Here is a 26,563-nt window from a genome sequence, read left to right as displayed (position 1 = left end):
GCGGTTGCACTTCAGATTTTTGTTCTCCTAGAACCTGAGTTTCCAGTGTAGTCCCTGGGGCATCCTCTGTCCCGTTGCCTGTACCCTCTCTGATGGCCACATGGCTGTCACCTGAGCTCCCTCGGGACTGCCATCCGCTCAGGCTGGGCCTGAACCTCCGTGGTGTCACCCTGCCCAGATCTGTGGCCCCCAGACATGGGCACACCTGGCCTCCAGGGGCAGAGTCCTGCTCTGTCTGTGCTTGTTGACAGGGAAGCTCAGAGGGTGCTGACTGGTCGCCCAGTCTGCCCGCCTGCCTTCCATCAGCTAATGTTGGTTGAGCCCAGACACAGTGGGGAGCAGTTTGCGATCTCTGCTTTATGGGGTCTGCCAGCTGGTGGGGAGACAGGCACTAGACAGGTAAACAAGGGTATAGCTAAAATTGCAATAAGGTCTTTAAATGAAAAGGATAAGCTAGATCAGAAATAATTCTTTCCCCTGTCTTAGTAAAGAAGTCTCTCGTTGGATCATATAAACCACCAGGATTGGGCAGTTGGTTCCCCGAAAGTTATTCAAAAGTTGTAGAGATTTTATCTCAACAACTCACTGATACCTCTGCAGGGTGGAAAGATGTGCCCCGGGGAGATGGGATTAGGGTGCATGATGGGAGTTTTCTTTTTGGTGCTCGAAGTAAGCTGTAGGTTAGTTTTATTTATTCTAACTGATCTTCATGGGCAATTAAGATTGTGGCATTGATTCAAATTCTGCATATTTGTTTTCTCCTGATCGTCATTGACTTTTGTGAATTTGAACGTGTTCTGATTCAAAAATTTTCTTAACAGTAACACGTATGACCTGGAAAGCCTCACACTGACGTGTTAGCTTAGGAGCTGTTAGGTTCAGGTGAAAGCAACAGTGTGATAATTCAACAGTGCTAAGCTCCTTTTTTCACCAGAAGGAAACTAGGCAGTAAGTGGTAATTTTTCGAAGTATGGAATGGTTATTTATATGAGAGTATATGCTGTGCATTTGCAGTTGATAGAACAGTCATGAAAATGACTCTTAGGTCAGCTCACATCACGGACCCCTGGAGCCCACGTGACCTTCCCTGAGCGTGGTCCTCCCACCCACGGGTGAGCACCTTCCAGAATTTTGTGTTAGTCTGCTTTTATTTTTTAAACAGCTATTAAAATCATGTGCTAGGTGCTCACGTGGGTGTGAGTCTACAGCTCCATTTGGGGGCGCGTGCCCTGGGGCGGGTGCTGCCCTGCGCCTTGGTTTCTCCTCTGTAGCATGGGACCCCTCCCTCTTTGGCCTTGGGGCACTGGGTGAGTGTTGGGTCCTGCTGACACACAAACAGGAAGCTCCGCTGTCATTGTTGTCACCGTCCTTTTCCGAATGTTAAATTGACAGATGCGCTCTGTATGTTCTGATTTAAGCATGCTTTTCCCCTGCTGAGTGTACAATACATAAAAATAACACTCGCGATTAGACTGGAGGACCCATACAGGCGTGAGGCAGAGAAGGCCTTCTGCAGCGACACAGGAAACTGTGGAGCCACAGAGGAGAGACGGACTGCATGAGACGTGCACCTCCGTTCCGACAGAAATCACGCTGAGCAGCTCGCGGGACTGGAGCCTGCTCCCTGCTGACCGCCGTGCCTTTCTGTGTCTGTTTCAGTTTACTCAGAGAACATTCGATTGACGGCACCGGCTGGGCCCCCACGAGGACACTGAAGGTAGAGTGTCCTTTGCCCACACCTACCCGGATGCCCCTCCATCGGCAGCCAGCCTCCTGTAAGGACAGCGATGTCCACGCTGTCCCATCTGCATGGGTGGACGGGCCCACGCTGCCCACCCGCCACCGCCCGCCTGGGGCTGCTGGCCAGGCGCTGGCCCTGCTCAGCTCCTCTGCCCCCACTTCTCTTCGGTTGGGGGTGGGGATTAGGGTGTCGGGTCATCTCCTCCCCTCTGCCCTTTACCGTTTACGGTTTGTGCTTCGGTGGTTTACTGTTTCTACCCTCGTCTTGCTATTCGCCCCAGTCTTTGATAGTTGTCTCCCCCTTTAAGCAGTGGAGACTCGCCAGGCGTGGGTAGAGACGGAGGAAGGAAAGGCTGGATGTTCTGTGTCTGCTCTGAGTTACACTGGACAGAGGAGGGGTGGCAGGGTGCAGCCAGGTGTGCTGCACGGGGGCCCCTCTGCTGGGGCAGGGGGTGGAAAGGGGAGCCACAGGGACTAAATAAGTGGCCCCAGTTGCTTCTCCAACATGGCTTGAGTGGGTTTCAGGGGTGCGTGTCGTGGGTACCCACGTGAGGCCGCCGGCTGTGCTTCGCCTCAGGGCTTTTCCGTGGTGCTGTCCGTAGGCGCCTGCGGTTTCTTCCCATGCCTGACCTTTTATCAGAAGGAGTCAGGACTTTTGGCCAGTGTTCACCTAGTAGTAAGCAGCTACCTGACTTTTGCCATCTTCTTTGACTGAGCAGTGAACTGGTCCCACACGGTCGTAGCCTCTGCCTGTCTGCTGAGGGATCGATCCTGCCCAGGAGAGTGATCGCCTGGGACTGGGTTTAGGGGCAGCCGTGTTCCCAGCCTACACTTCAGCACAAAGGCGTGGTCTTCTGAGCCAGTCACCGTCTTCCCTGGTGACCGTCCTGCTGCTCTGACACTGATGGTCCCACCTTTCAACTTGAAAGGGCCGTGGGCGTCCAGTCAGCCTGTTTGTGAAGCTCTGAGAGCCGTGTGGCATATCACACGTGCCGTCTCCCTGCCTCTGTCTCTCGTAACGTTTTTCCACACATGTCCACTTTGGCTCAGTCAGGCATGGATTATAAACGCTGTCCCACCTAAAACCACTCGTAGGTCTCAGTCTGTGCCAAGTGCACAGAAAGCGAGCGATGGCTGGTAACAGAGCTGCTGTGCTGGGTGCTGTCCCCCAGGTTGCAAGGGGGAGCCTGAGATTAACTTTCTAGGCCCTACCTTTTTTTTTTGCGGTACGCGGGCCTCTCACCGTTGTGGCCTCTCGCGTTGCGGGGCACAGGATCCGCGGCATGTGGGATCTTCCCAGACCGGGGCACGAACCCGCGTCCCCTGCATCGGCAGGCGGACTCTCAACCGCTGCGCCACCAGGGAAGCCCTAGGCCCTACCTTTTAAAATAACTCCTGCAGAAAACTAACCTCCTCCACGATATGCTGACTTAACTGGTTCATCTCTTAGAGACCATCCCCACCTGAAACTTGTTTTTGTCTTTCTTTCTCATTTCAGGATGTTGTTTGGGGATTAAACTCTTTGTTTACTGTAAGTATGTTGACCAGGATCCCAAGTTTTTCTTGATTCCTCTGCCTCCTGGTTTTAAAGATCGCATCAAGGATAACATGAGGGGATCAAAACCAGCGGTGTGGGCGCACTAAAGCCCCCTTTTCTTTGGCACTTTTGTGAATCAGAGGAGCAGTGAGACAAGAACTGAGGGGGCTTTGGAGCGACACTCTGGGAGGTCCTGGGGCCGGGAGGGGCGGGAGCAGAGCGTCCCCACTTCCGCCCTGCTGTCGTGGCCGCCTCGCTCCCGGGGACCGGCGTGGGCCAGCTCCGCTCGCTGTGGTCTCCTCCACGCAGGCCCCTCTGGGAGCGCCTGGCCCACCTCACACCGTCCGCTCTCACCGGCAGCCAGTCCACAGCTTCCTTCGCTCCCAGGGGCCCGGTTTGGGAGAAGGAGTGTGTAGTCACCAACCTTTAGGCTTTTCACAAACCCAGAACCTTAGAATTATTCTCTTAATCAGAGAAGTTTGCTGTCCTCAGAGAACAGCACCTCTCAGGCAGGGGCTGGAGGGCGGGAAGAGGCGTAGGAGAAGGGGAAAGGGGGAAAGCTGGTATTTGGAGTTTTATATAGTATTATTTGTTCCTTTGAGTTTTAGCTTTTTGATCATAAAGAAGTTTTGAAAGAAATAAGCTTCAGGGATCTGTCTCTGGGCAAAAAAAAAAAAAAAAATCTCTGCTACTTTTGGTAAAACCTAAGTCCCCCCATGAAAACGAGCCCATCCTGGACAGCCCCCAGGACAGCGGAACTGCTCCCTCACCCTGCCGTCCTCAGCCAGTGAAAGACAGCAGAGCAGAGCCCAGAGGAGACCCCTAAGTGCCTGCCCCTCCTGCCTTCTCGGCTGATGTCACCGGGTGGTCCGGTAACACCTACTGATTTCGGGACCTGCCGTAATCTCCAGGAGAAGGCAATACCCAAGGGGTACCGGGCCATCTGGACAGGTTTCTGCTGGTCTCAGCTGTTTTGTTGTGATTGTTTTTGGCTTTTCCATTGAAGTGAATGAAGTTTTACTTCTGGAGATGCAGAGGCTGGAGCGTGATTTAAAACCTGCCTGGCAGTTGTGCTGCTTCTCTTTTGAAGGACATCTGGTGGGTCCCCATCTCTCCAAGCACTCCAAACCTTCCAAATTCTAAAGAGCCCGTTCAACTTGCTAATGAAGTCTATAACGGTTATTCCAACTCACATATTCATTTTAGGTAAAATACATGGTAAAGAAGATGAAGAATTCTGTATGTCTGGTGTAAGTCTTTATATGCACCAGGATTCTCATATAATATGTGCTTTATATTTTTGCCTATTTCTGGGACTTGGAACTAATTTCCCAGCTGTTAATGATCATAGAGATTTATAATTTTTCCTGGCTGTATTTGTGACATATTGGTCACACCCATATTTATTTCCAAATCAGGAATACAATCCCCAGATTAAACATTTCTCCTCAGGAGAAATAACAGTTGTCTTTACAATGATCCATCAGTGGCTTTGGAAAGCAGTGACTCAACATAACAAATGTTTCTACCCTGACCTTTAAGAAGAGGAATAGGTAGTATAAAGGAAAGACAGGGTCTTCAATCTAAAATCCGTCATTATTCTTGGGGGTGGGGGGGGAGTAGCATTCCAGGGCTCTTCTGAGGTGGAAAGGGTCTGGTGCTGGTTCCCTGGGGCCAGGGAGTCCTGGCCACAATGGCACCATCCTACGTTGTTAGGTCGGGTTGCAGACTTCCTTCCTACTGGATTGTGAGTGCCGTGCTTGTGGAGGTGAGTTAAAGGTGAAGGGAGAATCTAGGCAAAGTCAGAATAGAAACATAGAAGACAGAGTTGTTAATCACAAAATAAAGGAGAAAATGAATTTTTAAGGAAAAATTCATAGGATTTTTTATTTAGAAATGCTCATAATGAGTGGTTTGTCATTCCCCAAGTATCAAAACTAGCATTAGAAATTAGTGTGATCGCTCTTTCCTCACCAAACGTCGGATAATCGTGAGTAAACACATCCCTGCCTTCTTTCAGTGGACCGTTAATCACCGTTCTGAAAAAAGTGTCTCACGTTCAGTGCTCCTACATCAACAGGAACTTCAGTTCTCGGGAGTTTTTTCAGCTCCAGGTCGTTCGGTCATTGGCTGATTAGGTGTCTGTTGCCTGCTTCATAAAATGAAGACTTGCAACAGCAGAAAAACAGGTTCTTTCCGTTGTTTACTTTGAGTTTCTCTCTTTTTAAGGATCTTTTGAATTTTGATGACCCACTGAATATTGAAGCTGCAGAACACCATTTGCGGGACAAGGTAAGCTAGTAACAGGAATATTCTAGGTTGATGTATTTGGTGAAAAGATAATTACTGCCCCTTGATTAAGTAAGTATGAAACTGAGAATGGTGACTAGAATTAAATCCCATTGAATTAAATGGGACTAGAATTTAAAGCAATGTATGAATGATGTATTATAATAAATGTGAGTGGTCTCAGAAAAGTGTTTGACCCGAGGTCAGACAGAGGTGTTTTTAGGTGTGGTTTCCTGGTAGAGTTCAGTATGAGTGATCTACAACAGGCGGCCGTCGCTTTACCGCATGATGGCGTAGGAGCACAGAAGGGAGACCGAACCAAGGGTGCTACCAACCCCCACCCCCCCACCCCCGTCACCTCTGCCGCCACCCAGCGGGCTGACTGCCCTCCACACCTTCCCAGAGTGCAGGCGCACGCGAGCCCACAGCGATGGGGTCGTGTTTGTTTTGTTGTCGTTGTTCGTGTATTTTCGCTTTTTCCCTCCATGTCGGTGCATAAACTATCACTTGTTCATTTTAGGAGCTGTTGAATAATATCCCGTGGTGTGGCTCTACCGTACTTTTCTCAACCATTCTCTTATGGCTGGGCACTCAGGTTTTTCCACGGGATTATTTTCCAGCTACAGACAGCGCTGCAGTAAATGCCCTTCGTACACACATCCTTACAGTGTGCGGGCACAAGGCACAGGGTCTGGGGCAGGAGCCCGGGAGGCGGCCGAGCGTGGCCAAGGTGAGGCTGCTGGAGGTTGTTCGGAGCTGGTCGGGCCTAAGCAGACAGCTCTGCGGCGCTGACTCCGTTTAGTCACAGGACCTCACGTTTCGTTTTCTGAGCCACATTCCCTGTGAATCCTTGCCCTGCCCAGGAGTCAGCCACCTAACGCTGTTGGATCGGCTGACGCGGCTCTGAACGTAGGACGTTCTAAAGGCCATCAAGTTGGTTCTAAATACCGTGCTTAATGTTGAGGTCAGCTGCTTCTGTACATGTAAGACCTACTGTGTGCCAGAGCGCACGGGCGTTTTAAATGTGCCACGTGTGGTGTTCACCACAGCCTGCCTTAGCAGGGCCCCGAAGGGCAGGCAGGAGGGCCCCCCGGCACGTGTCCCGGCATGCGGGGAGCAGAGAGCCAGGCGGTGGCCCCGGAGGGTCAGCGGGTGCCTCTGGTCGGGCGGGCAGAGGAGGCCACGGCCTGCTCAGCAGGACGGGAGGCGGCCGAGGTCTTCAGTCTCTCCTCGCAGGCCTTTGGCAGTCAGCCATCTGCACCCTCGGGGCGGCCCTGGCGGGGAGGAGCCTTTGTTTGTCCGCCATGCTGACAAGCCTTGCAGGCGGGCCCCCAGGAGGCTCTGTTCAAGTTCTAACTCCACCTGTCATTGTCATTGTGCCCAACAAGGATGTCCCCACTCAGCACTAACTGTTGTAGCCCCTGTGGACTAAACCTTGTCGGGGAGGGAACACCCTTATAGAGCCAGGAGGAGAAAAAACATGTTACGATTGTTTACTTTTTATTGTCCTCGGAAGGGTGCTTCCTGCTCTTTGTATGAAATAGGAAGAGACTTGCAGCTCACAGGCCGACTTCATTTTATTGTGCTTCGCAGATATGGGTGTTGCTGCTTTATGTCGGGTTCTCAGGGAAAGCCTTTCTGGTAAGATGTGAGTAGAGGCCGGTTGTGAACCAAGTGGACCTCAGGCGGGAGCGTTCCAGAGGCCTCAGCAGCAGCGCAAAGGCCCTGAGGCAGGACTGCGCTCCTGGTGATCAGGGATGCTTCAGAGGCCCCGTGTGACTGGGGCAGGGCAGCAGGAGGGCAGTGGTGACGTGGTATAGCAGCAGCCCTGTGTGGCCCTCCAGGTGCCAGGCAGTGTCATACCTGCTCCCAGACACACTTGTTTCCCTGACAACCCACGAGGGAGGGACTCTTGCCCCTGATTTGCTGCTGAGGGAGCAGGGCCACCAGGAAGTGAAAGACTTGCCGGGAAGGGGCGGAGCCCAAGATTTGAACCCAGGCGGTTTGGCCCCAGGGTTCATGGTCTTCTCACTGACGAGAGCAAAGGGGATTAAGGCTGAGCTGAGGCACCTGTGGTCCTGGGTCAGTCGTTGAGGGGTTGCGGGTGTCTGTGGGATCGTCACTCCACATCCCGGGAGCTTTGGCCGCGGCTGCCTGGGAGCCGATGGTATGTCGGCAGCTGGGTACCGTGGTGACCTTGTGAGAGTTTTGCTGAAGACAGCCAGGGCTTCTGTGCAGCCCGTGTTGGCTGCGGGCAGACAGCTGTGAGGGAGCCTCTGAGCACAGTCCTGGGCCGCCTGGTGGCGACCACAGGGGTCCCCTTCTCCCCTTTCCTTGAACCCGCCCCACCCTGAAAGAATGACTGCAGCATGGCCGAGGAGAGCAGGCCCGTTCCGCCCGCGCCTCCCAGGGTGGCCCCTGCAGCAGGCAGGGCCCGGGGCTGTGCCTCTTGCTGGATGGGACTGAAGCCTGGGACCCTGTGTGCAGCTGTGGGTGGGGGTGAGAGGGTTGAGAGCCCGCCTTCAGGTCACAGGCTGTCCCGCCACCAAATGTGGGCGGGTGTTCTGAGGTGGACAGGCTCCAAGTCACTCGTGGCTCAGACAGTCCCAGGGGCCCTTCCCAGTCCTGTAAGGCCAGGGAATTTTGCTCCTGACCTTAGAGAGAAAAGACCTGGGGACACACTTGGGGTATTGGCTCAGATCTGAGGTGGCTTTCCCACTTGCGCTAGCCTGGGAGATACCTGCATCCATACAGCGTTTTCACCCCTGAGGGATCAGCCCAGGCCCCCAGGTGGCCTCTGCTTGATGCCCAAGGAGGGCCCTCTGTAGCAAGCCCACCTCTCCTCTCTGGCAGGGTGGTCACCCTGATGGTGTGCTGCACTTGGGCCATAGGTAGCAGGGTCCTGGGGAGACAGATCAGGACACAAGGGTCTTCCTGAGAGCCGCAGCCAAGGCTCATGCCCACTTGTGGTCCAGAGTCCCGGCCGGACCCGCATCGTGACCTTGACCACACTGGTGGATCTCACTCTCCCTGTCCGCACAACGAAGGGTCTTCGGTTCCCATCCGCCCAGAGCTTGTTTGTGTCCCCTCCCGGCACCCAGAGTGACAGGGAGGTGGCACTCAGCCCCGTGGGTCTCTGAGTCTCCTGCCACCTTGGCGACTGGAGGATTGGAGGCCGGACCCTGCACGCCCTCCCAAGAGCTGGCGGGGGCCCTTGGCTCGGGGGCACGCAGCTTGTCCCTGAAGTGTCGCCCTGCGCTGGCTCACCCCCCCTTCCTCCCCTCTGCCCGATCCCTCTGCCCCACAGGAGGACTTCCGGAATAAAGTTGAAGACTACATTAAGCGCTACGCCAGATGACAGGAGGAGAGGGCTGCGGGGCCGTGGACTGCGCGCCACCAGCTTGTCTCCAGCTGAAACGAGAAGGGAGTCTCCTCCCGTCCCTGGCTCCCCTCAGTCCTGCTGGGCCGCCTCAGTCCCGCGACCATGCCGTCCAGAGGAAGCACCTCTTCACGACCACCCATTGTAGACAGAGAGTTCCGCATAAATACAGCCAGAAAATGTGCTTCGGGTCCTAGAGTTGTCTGCTTACCTTAACATGTTTACTTTTTTGAAACTGTACTGTATAGGCTGTTAATGAGATTCTCGAGAAGTTGTGATGAACTCAGCATTGAGGCTAGAGCTTGCTTCTCCCCTTTCCCCAGTCAGTCCCTGCCCAGGCGATGCTAATGATGTGCTCAGTGTAGCTCGCAGACGGCGGTCAGAACCCGCTACAAACCGTGATCGGATGCGAATTCCCTTCGCTCCTTCCACGAATGTTGGCCCTGCCCAGGTGTCGTGAAGCTTCCCAGAATGCGTATGGTCGTTCACTGTAGATCTCTTACTGAAATGCGTATTTTATTTAATGTAAGTATATTTTGGAACAGATTTGTAATTTGTACAATTTAATGCTTTAATTATTTTTTTCTATTCTCATTTAGTTTGTATTTTCATTGTATAGAGCAGACAGAAAGATGTTGGGTCAAGCAACTATTGAAGAGAAATACAAAGAAAATATAAAAGACACAGTATTCGTTCTGTCCAAAGGCAACGAGAATTTGGCTTGTGAAAATCAGCTCCTGTTTTCAGGTCCAGATGGGGCAAAGAAGTTTAGGGACCCTTTGAAGCTAGATCTGGATGAACTAAAAAATAATAATAATAATAGCAGGGAGCCCTTTCTCACATGCTGCCCAGAGGAAACTGGCTGGAGCACAGCCCCGCCAGGGGCTTGGTGTTTCTGCCGTGGTCATGTGTCTGTGAGCCACTGCGCAGGAGAGCCAGGCCCTCGTGTTCTGGGGACAGGAGAGGTGCCTCAGGAAGCGGCCCAGACAATGTCTGATGCCACTGAGACCACCCCCGTGGCCTTCCGAGTTCTCTGGTTCTGGGCCCCGTCTCGGGGTTGAGTCTCCCAGGCCTTGGAGGGCCAGGAATCAGTGGCACCACTCAGCCATTCCTGGGTCAGGTCAGTGCACTTCAGAGTCAGAACACCGAGGAGAGGTGAGTGGCTTTATTACAGCGTTCGACATCTGAACCCTTGGAATCAAATGCAAAATAAATATCTGTATGGTTTTGTCTGCTGCTCACCTAACACGCTCCAGGGTACCTGACAGCCAGCCTCCTTAGGCCTCTGGATTCCCCCGTCTACCAGCTAACCGGTCTGGCTCGTTTTTCTTAATTTATAACATGATCCCAGATTATGAGATCAGTCTGTCCTGGAGATCAGCGGGGGAGGAATTCGGGCCATGCTTCCCATTTGTAACCAGCAATCATGCCCATTAGACTGGAGGGTGACCCTGGCTGACGGGCCACTCTGTCGGGTGTGCAGAGCAGGAAGGATGGGCTGGTTAAGGGCATGGTGGCGTCTCTGTGGCCCAGAGCCTGTCAGGCACAGTCACCCTGGGAGGAGCGCTCCAGTTCACATACTTCAACTCACCAACTGGCCTCAGAGCCATCCTCTGCTAGGGGGTCAGGAGGGTAGCAGCTGGCCATCCACACGCCTGATTGGTGCCCCTGTGACCCAGGGCGCGCTGCTCTCTGCCAGCTCTAGCCCGAGTCATTTCACAACCCCCAGCTCTCCCGGCGGCACCCTCCCCTGGTGGTGCGGACGGACAGAGGTGGAAGAAATGATGGCAGCGCCCGTAGTGAAATGGAAATGTGTGTGATGCAGGTGAAGACTTTGCCCTCTGGGCCAGACTGAAAGGGAGAGGATCCCTTGTTAATTCTGACCTCACACAATATAGAAAAATACTTGGCTTATCAGCGGTCAAGCAGTTCTTCAAAAGTGACATTTCCACGTAACGATCATCCCTTTCTGTCCAGTGGCGATCTCAGAGGCGTTTTACCTCCCTGCCTCTCCCATCTTGTTAAGGAGCCCACCCAGCTTGGCCCATCTCTGTGGGCCAGTGGTACTGTGCTGGGTGCTTGGCCAGCGGGGCCCGTGGCACCTTTTGGTGGCTGCGGGACATTGACCTCCAGGACTTTTGCTTTCCTGGGGTCTTTTTCCCACTCTTAGGCCAAAGTAACATTTCTGGCTGCCGTCCATGTGCCCCACCAGCCCAGAGACAGTTGATGATTTCTAATTTGCGGGGGCTGGGGTGGGATGCTGAGCCTCTGGCCAGCTAGACTAGCCCTGGGGCCGGGTGGGGTGGGGCAGGCCTGGGGCATGAAGCTGTGGCACAGCTCTGACTCTGAAGGTCAGGTGGATCCCCACGACTCTACTCTTTAAAATGGGGTATGTCAGCTGCGTGTTTTTCAGGCACACTTAGAAGGAAACAGCTCCCCGGAGTAGCCCTCTCAGAAGGAGAAGGCTCACATCTCGCCTCTCACCTTCCCTCAAACACACCACCTGCAGGCTACCTCCTCTGCAGCCTTTCTAAGGAGCTGGGCCGAGTGTAACCCGGGTGTTGAGCACTGACCTCCCGGCTTTGTGTCTCCTCTTTCCCTGCAGTCCTGGTCTTTGCACCTCCTGTGTGTTCTTTTCAGCCACTGTGCGTTGTTGCAGAACGCTGGCCCCAGGGAGCAGTGTGTCGTGGGTTATGGGTAGCTTCACAAGACGCCCTGCTTTACCTGCCCTCACCTCCAAGCACTGAAAGCCTCAGAGGCCTGCTTGTCTGATCGACCGACCTCAGATAAGTCGGGCCTTGCACGTGGCTGGAGAAGCCTGCAGTACAAACTTCATGTTAAAACGTTGCCCTATTCAGACCATTTGCAGTAGCTAAACTATTTTGAATGTAGTCTTTGAGAGGAACGTGTCCCTTTGTGTTTGCCGGTTTCAGTGCTCAAAAGTGTCCGTGCATGTCTTCCTCTGCCCTTCGTTACCCGGGGCTTGCACGCCCGTCTAGGAAGACTTCACAACTTCGGGAGGCGACAGCGCCCTTCCCCGTGGCTTGGCCACAGCCAGGCCGCTCTCAGGACATCTGGGGGCAGCGGCAGCGTGTCTTTGTCTTAGGGCAGCAGAAGCGGATTCAGCAGTCCTGCCGGATGCTGGAGCTTTAGCAAAATAACCTCGGAGGACAAACTCCCAGGCAGTGGTGATCACCACAATGTGTTACATGTCTTCAGGGGACAAATCCCACTGTTCCCTGGGTTGCTCCGTTAGCCCCGCCCTTCTTTCTTTAAAGAACTGCTGTGAAAAAAACCAAATTCCTGTTACCATTGGACTTTCTGCTGATTTGATTATCAGATCAAGCAGAATTCTCTTCATATAAAAAGCCCAGGGGCTTCCCTGGTGGCGCAGTGGCTGGGAGTCCGCCTGCCGACGCGGGGGACACGGGTTCGTGCCCTGGTCCGGGAAGATCCCACATGCCGCGGAGCGGCTGGGCCCGTGAGCCATGGCCGCTGAGCCTGCGCGTCCAGAGCCTGTGCTCCGCAACGGGAGAGGCCACAGCGGTGAGAGGCCTGGGTACCGCAAAAAAAAAAAAAAAGTCCAACAAGATGTTAGCCACCACAGGGGACACAGGTTCGAGCCCTGGTCTGGGACGATCCCACATGCTGCGGAGCAACTAAGCCCATGCGCCACAACTCCTGAGCCTGCACTCTAGAGCCCGCAAGCCTAGAGCCCGTGTCCGCAACAAGAGAAGCCACCACAATGAGAAGCCCGCGCACAGCAACAAAGACCCAACACAGGCATAAATAAATAAATAAATAAATTATTTTTTTTTTAAAAAGACGTTAACCACCAATGGCAGCTTTAAGGAGACCCTTTCCCAGGTGGTGCCATCTGTTCCGGGGTTGTTTCACTTCCATCCACTTAAAAATGGAAAGTCAGGTTTGTTACAAGTTCATTATTCTTCATAAAGTGTCTAGTAAGATGCTAATATATAGTTTTAGTAAAATAATGTTTTCCTTTGCCAAAGAAGAACTCGGAAAATGAGAAAACCTGTCACACCCTTCTTCCCCATGCTCCCATGGCCTGGCCTCAAGCAAATCCAGCAGGTTGGAGGGGCCATTGCAGAGGGGTTCATATCACCTGCTGAAGTTACCGCTCATGCCCTGGGGTTCCATGGGTTACCAAAATTGATTTATTGAAAGAATTGTAGTTTGAAAAAATTCTTCAAAAAACTCCGTGATAGAGGCCTTTGGGGACCTTGCATTGTTAAGAATGTCTGTTTATTCATGTCAAGCTGTATAAACTGAATTATAATCTCTTTTTAAATATCCATCTTAGGTCTCATTCACTTTCATTACCAAATGCACTGGGCCAGAGCCCTCCCGGTAAATTCACTGTTCCTTTTGGTTTGGTTTGGTTTGGTTTTTAACTTACGGCCAGTTGGAAGAAATAATCCACGTCCCAAGAGTTCCTGGCGCTGGAGGGGAGACTACGCACAGGCCCCGTGCACTGCAGTCCAGGACAAATGCTGGGCCGGGGCCGGGGGCCCGGAAAGAGGGTTAGCACTGGCTGCGCGTGGGCCGGCACCTCGCGTGGCCCCCCACAGGTTACATCCAGGGATGCTCCCCCTGCTCTGGTACCCGAGTGAGGCCTGTTGGGTCTCCTGTCCGCCTGGCAGGACTCACTCGTCTGTGTTGTATTTTTTGGTGCTGGATCCTCATTGCCTCGGTGTCAGCCCTCACCTTCCGCGTGACGCATCGTTCCCAGGAGATGCGTGGTGCTTGGTGGCCAAAGATTGTTTTGTCTCTTAAGCCAGTCATTACCAAACAGCTCTTTTTAAAAATTTGTTCCACCCTCAGTACCCCTGTTCACCTGCGTCCTCCCTTCCCGCAGCCAGGATGGAGTTGGGAGCCACAGCTGGGGGCAGCGCTGGGGACACAGAGCCTTGCTGCAGCCTGTTCTGAAGCGGTTTCAGCCTCAGGTTAGAGTCGGAGCAGAGAAAGCCTGTGTCCCGGGCGAGCGCTGTGACTGTGGAGCCAGTGTGGTCGCTGGTGTCTCGCCAGGCCAGTGACCGGGTGTGACACGCACCAGAGTCTCTGCAGGAGAGCAGCAGCGGAGGAAGGCCTGGCCACAGCCGGCCGAGACCAAAGCACACGTGGGGCAGCCGCCTCACGTGCTGCCAGAGGGCTTCCTACGGCAGCCCATCCTGTGCCACGTCTCCCCACACATCCAGAAGAAGCACCTGGCCTGGCACACGGAGCCCACTGTGACTGGGCCTGGCCACGCTGCCAGCCACTGTGCCAGGGACCCTGGCCTCAGAGCAGTGCTTTCCCACCTTGTGGTGAGGCCCGCTCTCCCCAGACTCTGAGCTTCCCTCCTGGGGCTCCTTTCAGGATTCAGTTCAGGTGGTGCCCCCCGTGAAGCCTGTCTCACAGGCAGATGGGCAGTTCCTGGAGTGTCCTCATCTCGCCCAGGCTTCCAGAAGCACCAAGGAAGTGGTCCACGCTGGCTCGCATATGTATTTCTGCCTGTCCCGGGCATCGGTCAACATCTGGAGCCCACGGCCTCACCTCAGTCATCCGGCAGTAACTGAGTAGGTTCTTACAATGTGATGACTTATCGCTGAGTAGATGTAGCAGGAGCTTAAGAGCACGAGTCCGCCAGAGGCAGGCCTGCTCAGGACAGGCCCCTGCCCGGAGACGGGGCACTCCGGCAGGCCCGGGCCACACGGGCCGGCAGACCACCTGCCCTTCAGCTGACAGATGCCATGTCTGAACTGCTTGCTTAGCTTGCGTAAACGGCTCCTTGGAAAATCCTGCAGAAAAAGAAGGAACGGTATCCAGCAGACTCAGGATAAACGTGACGCTGGGAACGAAGTGTAGGATTTAAAGAAACTTTTGCAGGGGAAAAGAAGTCCACATGTTTAGGAAAATGCAGTAAACAGCACCTTTGACCCGGAATCAAAAATTCATAAGGAGACTCCAGGCTAAGATGAAATGGCAACAGAATGAAACTATAACCATAATAATAAATGCACAGCAGTACAGGGCAGGACTGATCCTGGGAAAACAGAGCAATGACGTGGAGACAAACTTGATTAATTCTCCCAGAACACAGACGAGGACAACACAGACAAAAGCCGTCTGCAGACAGAGGATTACAGGACAGAGGGGACTCGTGCTTGTGGCTAAGATGGAGCAACAGGACTGGATTAATCTCCTCTGTGTACTAGGAACAGGGACAAAGGTGAACTATACATACTGTAAATTGCAATATCACGATTAGTCATTAGCGAAATGCAAATCAAGATCACTTCACACCCACAAAGATGGCTAAAATTTTTTTTAAAGTTTTTTAATTAAAATCAAAACAACCAGGCATCAAATGTTGCTGAGGATGCTGAGAAATTGGAATCCTCAGGTTAAATATAAAGCTATCATATTACCCAGCAATTCCACTCCTAATTATATAAGCAAGAGACCTGAAAATACATCTCCACGTGAAAACCTGTACATGAATGCTCAGAGCGGCGTCCTTTATAATAGTCAAAAACTGGGGACAATCCAAATGCCCATCAAGTGATGAATGGAAAAGCGGAATGTGGTATAGCCAGGCAAAGGAATAGTAACCGTCAGCAAAAAGGAATTACTGATACATGCTACAACCTGGACTGAAACCTTGAGAACATTTTCCTGACTGAAAGAAGCTAGACACAAAAGGCCACGTGCTGTATGATTGCATTTGTACGAAGCACCCAGAAAAGGCAAATCTATAGACATAGAAAGTGGCTTGTTGATAGGGGTGTGGTGAGGAAGAGGGGGCTGAATGCTAACGAGTACAGTGTTTCTTTTTGGGGGTGATGAAAATGTTGTGGGATTAGATGGTGATAGTTGCATAACCTTGTGAATGCTAAGTTTTACACTTTAAAAGGGTGAAATTTATGGTATGTGAATTATATCTGTTTTTAAACATTATTGAGAAATTAAGATGGAAAACTAAAAAATGTTCAGTTACCCACAGGAAGGCAAGCAAAAGGAAACAGAGTTGAGAACCAGATGAAACAGATAGAAAGCAAATCATAAAATGGTAGATTTAAGATGTATCACCATTTAATGATTATATGTAAATGGTCTAATACACCCAAAGACGAAGACTTACAGAGTGGGTTACTATAGTGTGGGGAGGTGTTACCATTGTGGAAAACTGGGTGAGGGACTCTGCATCGTTCTTACAACCTACAAGGATCTCAATAAAATTTTAAATTAAACTATATACCCAGCACCCTAGAAGGTATTGATAAAACTGACAATACCTAGTAATCAATACAAATTTTCAATGTATGCAAAGAGGCAAGAAAACAAGAGCCACGTCTAGAGGGGAAAAAAATCAGTCAGAACAGACCCAGAAATGACAAATATGTTAGAGACCAGAGCATTAAAACAGTTCCGTAAGGTAGAGAAAAGATTGTTCATGTTAAGTAAAGAGATGGAAAATATAAGACACAAAATAAGCCTCCTGAAGAAAAACACAAATGTGTGGTGAAAAGCACACTGGATGGATGGGTTTAACAACAGATTACATACTGATGAAGAAAAGATTCGTGAACTTGAAGATACAGCAATTATAAAAACAAAACGAAAAACGGGGTGGGATCTAGGAAGAAAACCCTCAGAACTTCAGTGAGCTGTGGGAAAACTTCATACAGCCCAACCAACTTGTAATTCGAGTTTCCCAAAGGAGCAGGGGAGAGAGAAAATTATTTGAAGATATAATTACTGACAAATTTCCAACTTGATAAACACTACAAACCCACGGATACCAGCTTCAAAGCACAATGACATGAAGAAAATTACATCAAATCACATTCTAAGTTGCTTAAAATCAGTGACAGAGCAAAAATATTAAAAGCAGTCAAGAAATAGAGACACATAATTTATAAAGGGTGATCACACATTTCTTGTTGGAAACAATGCGAGCAAGAAAACAGTGGAGAAAAATCTTTATTGAAAGAAAAAACTCAAGCTAGAATTCTATATCTAGGGACGATATCAAAGATGAAGGCTAAATAAAGATTTTTCTCATATGTACGAAAGCTGAAAGTCATACCAGCAGACTAGCACTGCTAGAAACCTTGAACAAAGTCCTCAGGCAGAAGGAAATGATACCAAGTGGAAATATGGAACCACAACAGGGTTTGTCAACCACAGCACTATTGACGTTTGGGCTATCCAGTGCCTTGTAGGCTGGTTGGCAGCATATATGGCCTCTACTCACTAGATCCCAGAAGCACCAACCCTCAGTTACAACGGCTAACATTGTCTCTACACATTGTCAAATGTCCCCTGGTGGGGACAGTTGAGAATCACTATTAGATGGATGTTTCTTTTCTTTCATATTTTTCATCTCTTTATGCTTTTGAGCAATAATCTGAGTGAATTCCTATGCTCAGGCATTTAGGGCATTAATTCACTTTTTATGCCTATTTTATTCAGCCCATCTATTGATTTTTTAAAAATATTTATTTATGTATTTGGCTGCGTTGGGTCTTCGTTGCAGCATGTGGGATCCTCCATTGCGACGTGTGGGCTTCTGTAGTTGTGGCATGCGGGTTTTCTCTTCTTTAGTTGTGGTGTGCAGGCTCCAGAGCGTGTGGACTCTGTGGTGTGTGGCATGCGGGCTCTCTCGTTGAGGCGTGCGGGCTCAGTAGTTGTGGCGCGTAGGCTAAGTTGCCCCACGGCACGTGGGATCTTAGTTCCCTGACCAGGGGTTGAACCCGCGTCCCCTGAATTGGAAGGTGGATTCTTTACCACTGGACTACCAGGGAAGTCCCTCTGTTGATTTTTTAAAAAACAGACTTTATTTTTCAGAGCGGTTTTAGGTTCTCAGGAAAACTGAGCAGAACAGAGTTCCCGTATAACCCTGTCCCTATATGTCTAACCTCGTCTACTACCGAGATCACACAAAGGTAACATTTGTTACAATGAATGAACCTACATGGACACATCATTGTCACCCACATGTTACATTGGGGTTCACTCTTGGTGTTGTACATGAGTTTTCACAACTGTATAATTACATCTATTATAGTATCATTCAAAATGGTTTCACTGCCCTAAAAATCCCCTGTGCTCTACCTATCCATCCTTCCCTTCCCCCCAATCCCTGGCAACTCTATTGTTTTTAAACCTCAATTATATTTTATTTATTTATTTATTTATTTAATTTATTTATTTTTGGCTGCGTTGGGTCTTCGTTGCTGCGCACGGGCTTTCTCTGGTTGCGGCGAGCGGGGGCTGCTCTTCATTGCGGTGTGCGGGCTTCTCACGGCGGTGGCTTCTCTTGTTGTGGAGCACGGGCTCTAGGTGCATGGGCTTCAGTAGTTGTGGCATGTGGGCTCAGTAGTTGTGTCTCACGGGCTCTAGAGCGCAGGCTCAGTAGTTGTGGCGCACGGGCTTAGTTGCTCCACGGCATGTGGCATCTTCCCAGACCAGGGCTCGAAACCGTGTCCCCTGCATTGGCAGGAGAATTCTTAACCACTGCACCATCAGGGAAGCCCTAAACCTCAATTATTATAGTTTCTGTCCGATATGGTTTTTTTTTCTTTTTTTTTTGCCTCACCACTCAGCATGCGGGATCTTATTTCCCCAACCAGGGGTTGAACCTGCGCCCCCTGCAGTGGAAGCGCAGAGTCTTAACCACTGAGCTGCCAGGGAGGTCCCAATATGTTTTTTTTAATTGTTGTTTGTTCTTGTTTTGTGACTGCCTTTTTTAAAAAATAAGATATACCCCCTCATCTCCTTGTAGACCTTTCCTGTATTGAAGACACTCTGAGTGCTGTATGACTTTTTTCCCTTAGGTGTGAGCTGTTTGGTGCATTTACTACCTCATTTCCATGGAGACGGCATTCCTCAAATGTTTGGTCTTTATTGGGCACTGATTTCGTAATTAAGACACCCTGTTCCTTGTCAGTGGTCCCTGGGCCCCTCCAGCTTCCACCCTTACGGCCTTCCATATAGACTTAGAGAATGAAACGTGTCCCCCACCTTTGCTCTTGCCCTCATGCCCGCTCACTGCCTCCAGGACTTCACCTCTTCTTTCTATCTTCAGCTTCCTTGTTAGCTACCTCCCGTCAGCTATAAACATGCTCAGTCTCTAAAACATTTCCCCTTCATCTTGTACCCCTTTGACCTCCTTCCTCCACCTTTTGAAGAGCTGCCTGCCTTCTCCACCCCTTCTTGTCCTGTTCTTTCCTCAGCTCTGCATCACCCCTCCCCCACCACTGCTCTACTGAAATTCCTCTCGCTGAAACCATCAGTGTCTCCCGATTGACTACTGAGTATCAGCAGACACTTCAGCTTTCCTCTCAGCTGCACTTGCACTACCTTCTGTATTTTGACACTCTTCCTTCATTCCCTTTCCTTTCCTCCTCTTTTCACTGGCTTGAGCTTCTGTGTGTCTATTTGCTTCTTTATTATTATTATTATTATTTTAATTCGAAAGGATATTTTTTAAATTTATCTATTTATTTTGGCTGCGCTGGGTCTTCGTTGCTGCACGTGGGCTTTCTCTAGTTCGGCGAGCAGGAGCTACTCTTCCTTGTGGTGCGAGGGCTTCTCATTGTGGTGGCTTCTCTTGTTGCAGAGCACAGTTCTAAGCGCCGGGCTTCAGGAGTTGTGGCTCGCGGGCTCTAGAGTGCAGGCTCAGTAGTTGTGGCGCATGGGCTTAGTTGCTCCGCGGCATGTGGGATCTTCCTGGACCAGGGCTCGAACCCGTGACCCCTGCATTGGCAAGTGGATTCTTAACCATTGGGCCACCAGGGAAGCCCTCTATTTGCTTCTTAAATGTTGGTGTGTCCTTTGCTCCTGGCCGCATTTGGCAAGAAATGAGCTCAGTTTGCAAGCAAGAATGAACGGAAATAAGGAGTCCAGAAATGTGGAGACTTGAAGAGCCGGAAAAAAACAACTTCTTCTGGACCCCAACAGGAGATAAAATTGAGCAAGTCTACAAACATCCAATTAAAATTCAATTTCTTTTTTTTTTTTTTTTTTTTTGCGGTACATGGGCCTCTCACTGCTGTGGCCTCTCCCACTGCGGAGCACAGGCTCTGGACGCGCAGGCTCAGCGGCCATGGCTCACGGGCCCAGCCGCTCCGCGGCATGTGGGACCTTCCCGGTCCGGGGCATGAACCCGTACGAACCCGTGTTCCCTGCATCGGCAGGCAGACTCCCAACCACTGTGCCACCAGGGAAGCCCCAAAATTCAATTTCTTGACAAAGCATTCCTGCATTCAAATTCTGGCTCCATTACTCCCCGCGTAAACTTGGGCAAGATGCTGACCTTTTCTGTACCTGACTTTCCTCATATATAAAGTGGGGATAAAGGCACCCACTTGATAAGGGTGTTATCAAGAGGAAACTAGTGAATACAGGAAAGGCGCTTGGAACAGTGCCTGACACATGCTCAGGGCTCAAATAAACTTACAAATTGTTATTTTGTCAAAAGGGCAAGAGACGGTGGGTGGCTTCATTAGAATTCAAGCATCTGGATCTTTGCCCTCTCTCACCGCTTTCGCAACTGACTTGTGTTATGGTTGGCAGGACACACTAGACATGTCCATTTGGCTGCCTCTCAGACAAAGCAACAGGTCGGAAACTCAGTCCATCACCTTCCCCGCCCCGGGGCTCCTTCCTGTCAGGGTAAAGGGACTAACATCCTCCTCCCTCACCCTCCCGCGTGCCCCACATTCAGCAGATCCTGTTCCCTAAATCTGTCCCAGATCCATCTTTCCTGCGTTTTGCGCCCTGGCCTGGTGTTCCTCATGTCTTGCCTAGGCTCCTGTAACAGCCTCCACTCCAGACCCCTCAGATCCACCCGCAGGAAATGAGCCCTAATTTCACCCAAAGTCACCCAAGCAGAGGGTCGGATCATGGTGGAGGCCCCCGGGAGCGGTGACGCAGGGCGTGGCCCGCCGGCCTCGGAAGACCGGGACTCCCGCTCCAGCCGGGCGGAAGCACGCGGACCCCTCGCTCCCCGGTCGTCCCCGGGCCCCCGCCGCCCTCGTTCCCGGTGCCGCCTACCCGTTCACCGCCCAGGGCCAGCTCACAGCCTTTCCGCCCGCGCTCCGCCGCCGGGACCACGCCCCCTGTGACGCGCATGAAGCCCCGCCCCCATCCCGTCACCTGACGGCGCGCAGCCGGGGCCCCGCCTCCCAGCGGAGCGCCACTGAAGCGCGAGGATTGGCTGGGAGTGCGCACCTCAGCCAATCCGGACTCGCCCCGGCCCTCGCGGCCCCGCCTCCTCCCGGTGGCGCTCCTGACAGTGACATGCTCTGCCGGTTGGGGCTGCGCCCTGGGCGGCCGGGCTGGGAGGGGTTGGGATGGAGGCGGCAGGGCCGCGGAGCAGGGACGCGCGGGGGCGAGCGGCGAATCAGCCTGGTAGCCGAGCAGAGAAGAGCCCGCCGGAGAGGTGCGCTCCTTGAGCGGAAGGCAGGGGAAGCCTTCGGCGCCCTCCTCCAGGAAGCCCTCCAGGCGCCGCATGGCGAGGTCTGAGGGTGGCGGCCGGTCGGTGGTCACTCCCCGAGGGAGGGGGTGGCCAGCTGGTGGTCACTTTCCAGGGGAGGGGTCCTTCCAGGAGAGGGGCCGCCAGCAGGCCGGTCTCTCGCGGGCATGAGGGTCCGCGCGGGGATGCAGCGCCGCCCGGCTGTCCGCGCGGGAGGCCTAAAGCAGGGATGAGCGCTGGGAGGACGAGCGGATGCGAGGCGTGGCCTGCGAAGGGCTCCGGGGAGGTGACGCTTGGGCTAAAACCTGAGTGACATCCAGGTGTGAGCCGCACAAGTTCTGGGAGCGAGCGCGCGGGGAAGAGGAAACCGCAGCAAAGGCCCCGAGGGCAGGAACGAGCCCTTGGGGTCCAGGGCAGCGAGGACTGCGGAGCGGAGGGGCTTGGGGCAGCTGTCCGCGAGCAGAGCCGCAGAGCCCAGGAAGGACTTGGGGTGTCCTGGAGGTTTGAGAGGGGAGTGACGTCATTTAATTATATTACGAATTACTACTTTACATTTTAAAGGAATCCTTCTGGCTGCCTTGTAGGGAGTAGGGGTTGCAGGAAGCAGGGAAGCCAGTTGGGAATCTTTTGTCACAATCGAGGAGGGAGAGGCGGTGTGGACGGCAGTGGTGGCAGGGGTGGCGGGAGAAGGGTTTGTACTGAGAATAAACCCGGCAGTTGCTGAAGCGTCCTCCGAGTAGGGGAGAGGTAGGGTTAAGAAGGATGCCCCGAGGCTGCTGGCCTGAGCACCTGGCAGAGTGGGGGTGAAGACAGGGGGGCACTCCAGCCCACAGAGCTGTTCCAGCCTGCTGGGACCTTCCCCTGGGCGGGGGAAATGCATCTTTGTTTGTTTGTTTGTGAGTCTTCACCCTCAATCCAGGAATTTGTTAAATACTTTCTGGGTAGGAGGGGTAATCCTCTCTACCTGAGTATGAGGAACGGGTGTGTGTCTTTAAAATGTGGGTCCAGGCCATGCCTTTCATTAGGTCTCATTTGCTTGGAACTGAGAAAAGGGAGCTGGGAAAATGTACCGAGTGGAGAAGAGATTCGTGATGCCTTTTTCTTTTTGGTTATGAACCTAATAAAGTTTAGCTTTCCCGTGCAATATTGATAGCACTTAAAAGAAGTAACAAATAATGGGGCAGAGAAATCTCTGAAGTGTTCTGAAATTCAAGCTTTGAATTAACTCAGCCAAGCAGGAGATTGAAGAGCTGTGGTCACTAGTAGTTTGAGTAATTTTGGAATACTTATCATTGGAAGTGAGAGCAGAGTTAGGGGCACATGCAGGTTTAAGACTCAACAGGATCCAGGGATTCCTAATACCCGGGTGGCCAAGGATGGCTGCTCAGACTTCCCAAGCCCCAAAGCCTTGTGCTTGGGCATCTTAGAGACAAGATGCTGCATTAAAACACTCCATGGGGGGGACTTCCCTGGTGGTCCAGTGGTTAAGAGTCCTCACTTCCATTGCAGGGGCCATGGGTTTGATCCCTGGTCGGGGAACTAAGATCCCACATGCTGCAAGGCGCGGCCAAAAAAAAAAACACTCTGTGGGTTAAAGAACCTGTGTTTTAACAGCCGCCATTGGTAATTGTGTTTGAATTTTCATGTGGATTGGTTTAAATGCTATTGCTGATTTTAAAGTCAGGTAAAATAATTAATGGTATCTGGCAGGATTGCCTACTAGGACATATTCCTGAAAGTTTCTGAAAGTTTTTGTTACTGGTAAAAAGATATACGGATAAGTTTCACTTAGGGATCTTTCAGGGGCTGTGCACTTTCTGTGACATTTGTCACCTTATAAGTCAAGCCCCTACTCTGTGCCAGCCGTTGTCCTCAGTGTTGGCGACAGAGCTGGGAGGAAAATGGGAGCTTGTGGAGCTGCTGTTCTGTTACTTTCTGTTGAGACAGAGAATAAACAAGGAGCAAGTCTAGTGTGTTAGATGATGGGGTGCCTTGGAGAAACGGGGTGCCAGGGGGCACAGCCCTGGGGAGGAGGGCATGGGTGGCTGCAATTTTATTTAGAGCCCAGTTTGCCTCACAAGAAGGTCAAGTTGGAGCAAAGACCTAAAAAGTAAGGTGGGGGTGTCAGTGTGGTCATTCTAGGCAAAGAAAACGGGAAGTGCAAAGGGAGGAGAAGCAAGCCTGCACATGCCCCCCACCCCACAGAGGAGACTGCATCTCAGGGAAGCAGAGGGGAGAGGGGGGGAGCAGTGGGCGCCTAGACCACCCGAGCCTCACGCCATCGCAGGCACTGCAGGGAAATAAAGGAAAACTACTGGTGAAGTGGTGAAGTTGAAAAACCAGGGAAAAAGCCCTGAGGAATGTGCGGCTCCCTGGGACTGCAAGGTTCCCCTTCTTCCCTCAGGAGGAAGGTCGGAGTCAGGTAGGTAGCCCAGGCCCAGCGGACCACCCCTCCTACCAAGCGGTGGAAAAAAGTTTTGAAAGTCCAAAGGGACAATTTCCTAACAGTGATAAAGGAAACTAGCAAATACTATTGATAGATGGTTGGAAAACATGTATACATTTTCCATAAGTAATGAAGATGTGGAAATTTCTGAGCTTGTAGAATCTGGCACATGTAAATGCAGAGAAGCACCCCAACCTTGAATTATTTGCTCCTGTTGCTACGATAGACAGGGTGCAGCTGTGCTTCCAGATTTCACCTTCTTTTCCCTAATAGGCACGTCTTTATTTTCTCTCCAGCAGGAAAGTGTATATGGACTATAATGCAACGACCCCCCTGGAGCCAGAAGTCATCCAGGCCATGACTGAAGCCATGCAGGAAGCCTGGGGAAATCCCAGCAGCCCTTACCCGGCAGGTAGTTCTAGAAGACACACACAGATCAGAGACGTGGGGGACAGAGGTACTCTTAGAGAAATTAGAGAATCCCACATGGGATGACTCGATTTTGAATAGATTTTCTGTTAACTGCAAATCTTTAGCTGTAATTTTGGGTAGTTTTTTCCTGAGAAGTCCAAATTTGAGCCTTGTTGATACCATAATCTTTCATCTTTAACATACTCTCCTGTCTTCCTTTCCCAGATGAAAAAGCTGTCTTATTAAGAATTGTTTGTAGTGACAGTACCTATTAAAACCCTGTCACGTATCTGTCTCAGTCGACTGTTACAAAATTTGCAAAATAGATCTTTTACAACATCAGGATCACATAGAATCCTGGTCTTTTTTTAAAAATAAAAATTACTGTCAAATTCTTCAATTATAAATATTCTTATATGTTTCTCGTTTATTCTTGTTTTAATGTAGAGCATTAAATTGGAGGTCTTGGAAAAGAATTTGCTTCAAATCAGGAGTTACGTGGCAGAGTCACGTTGTGTCTTTCAGAGAGTGAGCTGAAGCTGTGTCTTCTTATTTAATGCTTTATCAGGGATAATGAAGATAAACTATCTTAACTGTGGATCACTGATGAACTAAAATAACTTTGAGACTACTGCCACGCCCTAGGATTTAGCAATGCCTGTGTACAAATTTATAGACTTTTGTGGGTTTTCATGTCGGTTTGCTTATTCAAAGCTTCACAGCTTGATAACTAAAAGCTTTTGCAAAATCAGATACTAGTCATTCATTAACTTTGTTGTTGGTTTATCTTATACATGTATTCTGGCTAATCTTCTGGACGTTGCCTTGTAGCTAATCTTTCCTCTAGTGAAACTGAAGTTTCTGACGCATAAAACTGGAGAATCCAGAGAACAGTCAAGTGCTAATAAAAAGCATTTATCATGAAGAAATTTAGGAATAACCCTCAGGGAGAAATAACCCTTCTAGACCTGATGAAGCCTGTCTGTCTGTGGATTGCATGTTGCCTTGACAGCCTTTGTTTCCACAAATTAAGAACCATAACTAAAAATGCATTGCAGTAATTCTCTGTTGACACTCAGGTAGAAATGGAAAAGAAAAAAAAAAAGGAAAGAAAGAAAAAATCAGCTGTATGATAGAATGGTTTAATTATTTCGACAATATTATGATTTAATAATGATAATAATCCCTTGGAGGGTAATCTGTTTTAAGGCCAATATTAAGGCGGTATGGGCAGAGTTTAGAAACCCGAGATGTTTTTTACTACCTCGCTTATAGCCTCAGTGTCCATCAGTCACGGATGGATCACATAAGTGGGCAGAGGCCCTGGCGTGAGTTCTGGTCGCCCTTAAAGCAATGGTGTGGACTGTATTGACGACCTAGGAGGAGAGTTGCAGCATTTGGCCCAAGTGGAAAATGCACGTTATAAATGTGCAGTGTGATTGATTCCCCTGCCCACCACCCAAGAAAAAATTATATAGAGCAAGTATGGCAGATGTATAGTTTTGCTGTGAGAAACTCCCAAATAACTGTAGATTAAACAGCTTGAAATTTATTTCTCTTACGGTCCAGGGCCCATGTGGCTGCCCAGCCACTACCAGAGATGCACCTCCTTCTATCTTAGAACTTCTTCCATCTTTAACGTGCACCTGCCCCTTGGGGTCAAGATGGCTCCTGCAGTTCAAGCCATCATGTAAGCAGTCCGGCCTGTGGGACAGAGAGAAAGAGGAGGAGAAAGGGCTGCCTGAGTCCTTCAGAGACACTTCTGGAAGTTGCAAGTACCACTCTGGCCTATAACCCATTGCCAGAGGTTGGTCCCATGGCCACGCGTTGGCATTTCGGTTGCAGTGGAAGTTGGGAAATGGGCTCTAAATTCTTAACTCATCTAAGACTTTCTTCATTTAAATGTGGCCTTAATTAAGATGTGTTCCAGCTGAAAATGCCTCCGTGGTAGGGAGGGAGAGTGGCAGCAAGGGCGGCCCCAACACAGATGGGATGCGCACCAGATGCTCCCACCGCAGTTATCTTGGAGTAGCGGCATGGCAGGAGGTTTTGAGTATTTTCTTTTTGTATCATGGTATTTAATTCTACAATCAGCATGCCTAGTGTAATGAGAAGAAAACTTTACTAAAGCCAAGCTTTTGTCTCTTCAGAACTCTTTCTTAGCTGACACGGCAGTACACACGCCGTGCTATGACGTTCCCGGGCTCACCCCCCAGCGCTGGTGGGTGCCTCTGGCTGTGGAAATGCAGGGAGGGTGTCACTGTGTGTACAGTGAGT

The 26,563-nt window shown here is 50.9% G+C and overlaps 2 protein-coding genes across 32 annotated transcripts in view; both read left to right on the top strand.

The window, feature by feature from the left end:
- UBE2F (ubiquitin conjugating enzyme E2 F (putative)) overlaps positions 1-9,539 on the top strand; it is an 85,428-nt gene extending 75,889 nt beyond the window's left edge. For 13 of the 19 annotated variants that reach the window (XM_089916130.1, XM_089916133.1, XM_089916128.1 and 10 more), the window contains 4 exons: positions 1,660-1,717; positions 3,239-3,271; positions 5,507-5,569; positions 6,087-8,867. In XM_089916130.1, the coding sequence (XP_089772256.1) occupies positions 1,660-1,717; positions 3,239-3,271; positions 5,507-5,569; positions 6,087-6,368 (436 nt within the window). In that variant the 3' untranslated portion in view covers positions 6,369-8,867. The other 6 variants (XM_089916137.1, XM_089916139.1, XM_089916143.1 and 3 more) reach the window with 2 other exon arrangements.
- An 11,565-nt stretch (positions 9,540-21,104) lies between these two features.
- Positions 21,105-26,563, top strand: part of SCLY (selenocysteine lyase) — a 29,691-nt gene continuing 24,232 nt past the window's right edge. For 2 of the 13 annotated variants that reach the window (XR_002643805.2, XR_002643806.2), the window contains exons 1-2: positions 21,105-21,396; positions 24,172-24,332. Coding sequence is in view for 11 of the 13 variants with exons in the window: in XM_022568103.2 (XP_022423811.1) it covers positions 21,308-21,396; positions 24,172-24,332 (250 nt within the window). In the remaining 2 variants the exon portion in view is untranslated. The other 11 variants (XM_022568103.2, XM_022568107.2, XM_022568097.2 and 8 more) reach the window with 9 other exon arrangements.

This window comes from Delphinapterus leucas, chromosome 8 (genome assembly GCF_059928025.1).
Source record: "Delphinapterus leucas isolate spDelLeu-1000000601 "Yukka" chromosome 8, BTC_Dleu_Yukka2, whole genome shotgun sequence".
Taxonomy (NCBI): Eukaryota; Metazoa; Chordata; class Mammalia; order Artiodactyla; family Monodontidae; genus Delphinapterus; species Delphinapterus leucas.
This window is presented reverse-complemented; position numbering and strand designations above follow the sequence as displayed.